This window comes from Arachis duranensis, chromosome 3 (genome assembly GCF_000817695.3).
Source record: "Arachis duranensis cultivar V14167 chromosome 3, aradu.V14167.gnm2.J7QH, whole genome shotgun sequence".
NCBI classification, from domain to species: Eukaryota; Viridiplantae; Streptophyta; class Magnoliopsida; order Fabales; family Fabaceae; genus Arachis; species Arachis duranensis.
In genome coordinates this window covers 67285895-67289851 of record NC_029774.3, presented here as the reverse complement: position 1 = coordinate 67289851, position 3957 = coordinate 67285895, and the positions used below count along the sequence as shown (strand labels likewise).

Genomic DNA, 3957 nt, shown 5'->3' with positions numbered 1-3957 from the left:
GACCCATCTTATCAACCTAGGCTTGGATTCCTTCTTGGTCAGCAAATATTTGAGGGCTGCATGATCAGTGAAAATAGTAACTTTAGAGCCAATAAGATATTATCTGAATTTATCAAATGCAAAGACTATGGCAAGAAGTTCATTCTCTATAGTGGTGTAATTTCTTTGATTCTCATTGAGGATTTTGCTAGCATAGTAAATAACATGCACCAACTTATCTCTCCTCTGTCCTAAAACAGCACCAACAGCAAAATCTGATGCATCACACATCAACTCAAAAGGTAAATCCCAACAAGGTGGTGTTATGATAGGTACAGAGGAAAGTCTGTTTTTAAGCTCATCAAAGGCTAGCATGCATTCTCTATCAAAGATAAAGGGTACATTAGAGACAAGCAAGTTACTTAAGGGTTTGGCAATCTTTGAAAAATCTCTAATGAACCTTCTATAAAAGCCAGCATGCCTTAGAAAACTTCTAATTGCTTTAACATTGCAAGGTGAGGGTAACTTTTCAATTACCTCCACCTTAGCCTTGTCTACATCTATGCCTCTTTTTGAGATCTTATGACCAAGAACCACCCCCTCTGTAACCATAAAGTGGCACTTCTCTTAATTCAAAATGAGGTTGGTCTATTGGCATCTCTTTAGCACCAAGGCCAAGTGGTGTAAGCATTTAGAATATGAATCACCAAATACAGAAAAGTCATCCATAAACACTTCAATGAATTTTTCAATTATATTTAAAATTTTGGAGAGCATGCACCTTTGGAATGTTGCAGGTGCATTGCACAATCAAAAGGGCATTCTCCTATAAGCAAAGACACCATAGGACAAGTAAAGGATGTTTTCTCCTGGTCCTTGGGGTCTACAACTATTTGGTTGTAACCAGAATAGCTATCCAAGAAGCAATAATATTCATGTCTCGCAAGTCTTTCTAGCATCTGGTCCATGAAAGGTAGGGGGAAGTGGTCCTTCCTGGTAGCCTCATTGAGCTTCCTATAATCAATGCACATGCGCCAGCCAGTCGTTGTTCTTGTTAGTATCAATTCATTCTTCTCATTTGGCACAACAGTGATCCCACCTTTCTTGGGGACTACTTGCACAGGGTTTACCCAAGGGCTGTCTAAGATTAGGTAGATCACCCCTGCTTGCCACAACTTCAGCACCTCCTTTTGCACCACTTCATTCATTGTTGGATTTATCCTTCTCTGCTGTTGTCTTGAGGGCTTTGCACCTTCTTCAAGTAGGATTTTGTGCATGCACATTGAAGGGCTGATCCCTTTTAAGTCTGCAAGTGTCCATCCAATAGCATCTTTGTGTTGCTTCAGCACTTAGATTAACTCCTCTTCTTGTTGTTTATTCAAACTTGAATTGATGATCACTGGGTATGTGTTGTTGTCACCCAAGTAAGCATACTTCAAGTTTGAAAGCAGAGTTTTCAACTCCAACTTCGGTGCCTCCACTTCCATTTTACTTGTCTTGTCCAGCATGACTGGTTCTTCCATAGTCTCTAGAGGTAGCTCACCACATGAGGTTTATTGATTTTGCTCTTTGATTTCTTCATATTATTCTTTCTCTATGACTCCTTGAATGAGATTTTCAATTATGTCCACCATCATGCATTCTCCAATGGATTCCTTGGGGTAGCTCATTGCCTTGAAGACATTAAAGAACATCTTCTCCTCATGCAATCTTAAGACTTGCTCCCCTTTTTGAACATCAATTATAGCTCCAACTATAGCTAGAAATGGCCTTCCTAGGATGATTGATGCGTTGGCTTCTTCCTTCATGTCAACCACAACAAAGTCAGCTGGAAAGATGAACTCTCCCACTTTTACCAACAAATCTTCTACCACACCATGGGGGAATTTGAAGGTCCTGTCTACTAGTTGAAGGGCCATTCTTGTGGGTTTTGCTTCTTCTATTCTCATCCTCTTCATCACGGCCAAGGACATGAGGTTGATACTGGCTCCTAGATCACATAGTGCCTTCTCAATGTTCATATCTCCAATGATATAGGGGATTTGGAAGCTCCCAGGATCTTTCAGTTTATGGGGAAGCTTCTTTTATATTATGGCACTACACTCCTCAGTGAGCACTACAGTATCCTTTTCTCACCAATTCCTCTTCCTTGTCATGAGCTTTTTTAAAAACTTGGCATAGAATGGCATTTGTTCTAATGCCTCAGCAAAAGTTGATCTGGAGCTTCTTGAAGATTTCTAGGAATCTAGAGAACCGGCTATCTTTTCTATCCTTCCTTAGTCTTTGTGGATAGGGTGCCTTTGGCACATAAGGCTTCAGGACTTGCTTTGGTCAGGATGGTGTAAGGGTCTCTTCTTCCTTCTTGGTTTCAGGTCCATTGGCAGCCCCTTCTTCTTGGTGGCTTTGACTTAGGGATGCTTCTTCTACAACTTTTCCATTTCTTAGTATTATGGTCTTGCATTCCTCCCTCGGGTTAGCCATGGTAACACTAGGGAAGGTATGTGTGGGCATGGGTATTTGTTTAGACAAGCTCCCTACTTGTGCTTCCTATTTTGAAATTGCTGCCCCTTAATTCTTTATGTTGGATCTGAACTCATCTTGGTTTGCATCTATCTTTCTTTCATCCTGTAGTTGTCTCTCTAGAACAATGGAAATAGTTCCTGTCAGTTGTGCTGACAATTGTGCTATGGCACCCTCCAATTTTGAGAAGCTACTGGTGGTTTCACATGGTTGCATGGTGCAGGTTGATGTATCTTGGTGGTGGTTGTTGTGTGTTTGTTGGGTGGAGTGATATGATGTATTTTGTGAGTTGTAATAGGTTCTATTGTTGCTTGATTGATGGTTGGGGTTGTGGTTGTTGTGTTGGATAGAGTGGTATGGTTTGTGGTCTTGGCTGTGGTTTTGTTGGTTTCTCCACCCAAAATTTAGGTGGTTCTTCCAAACTGGTTTATATGTCTTAGAGTTTGGATCAATGGAAACCAAACCAATTAGCCATTTCCACACAATGCGGAATGGACATCCACTACTCAATTCCACCCAAACACCCAATTTCTCAACCAAGAGTGTGAAAATTAAACATGCAAGAAATTAAACATCAAAGCAATAAAAGTCAAAGTAGGGAAAATTAAAAATGCAAGAAACCTCTTGGTAAATAATTAAGAGCTAAGGCAAGTAGGCATAGTTGATTATGAAGACATTGACCACAAACACATGATGATTATGAAGAGTTAACCTACTTAGTCAATCTTACATCGAAGATAAGTCAAGTAGGCATAGTTGATTTCAATCCATAAGTCTTATGTCAACACTAAGGGTCACATAGAGTCAATGGAAACCATATCAACTAACTACTCTAATGTATCAACAAGAATGGACATCAATGACTTAAGGATCACCAAAGTCAACAATTTCAAGCTAAGAGTGAAGAAAAACTATGTAAAAACTAAGCCAAGTATTTTATCAAACACTTGGTGTGCATGAAAATAAAATAATATTAAATTGCATTAAAAATAATTCTAACCACCAAAAGCAAAAAAATCATAATAACAACTAAAGAAAGCAATAAATGAACAAAAAACATAAATTGCATTAATTGAAACTAAAATTAACAAAGAGTGTTCATAACATAAAAATGGCAAAATAAGGGAAATAATAAGAGAAATGAAGAAGAAGAAAGATGCAATAACAATAAATGACAAGGAAAAGTAAATAAAGACAAGAAATAAAAGTAGAAATTTTAAGAAATTAAACTAAGAAACCCTAATTCTAGAGAGAAGGGGGAGCTTCTCTCTATAGAAAACTAACTAAAACATGTAAAAATCTAAACTTAAGTGCTCCCCCTTCATCTTTCTTCAATTCGGCCTTAAATAGCTTCAAAAAATGAGTTGGATTGGGTTTTGGGGCCCAGAAATCGCTCCCAATGAGTTGCCATTAGCTTTCCAATGCTACTAGAACCGCCTCATTTGGACCTCTGTAGCT

The 3957-nt window shown here is 38.6% G+C and overlaps 1 protein-coding gene across 1 annotated transcript; it reads right to left on the bottom strand.

The window, feature by feature from the left end:
* Nucleotides 1-1562: 1562 nt before the first annotated feature.
* On the bottom strand, nt 1563-2000 carry LOC107479219 (uncharacterized). Its single transcript, XM_016099357.1, has one exon. It carries the CDS (start codon nt 1998-2000, stop codon nt 1563-1565), a length of 438 nt encoding a protein of 145 aa, XP_015954843.1.
* Nucleotides 2001-3957: the final 1957 nt, after the last annotated feature.

Coding starts and splice junctions, on each gene's coding strand:
- LOC107479219 (XM_016099357.1), bottom strand. CDS start 2,000: ATGAACATTGAGAAGGCACTATGTGATCTAGGAGCCAGTATCAACCTC.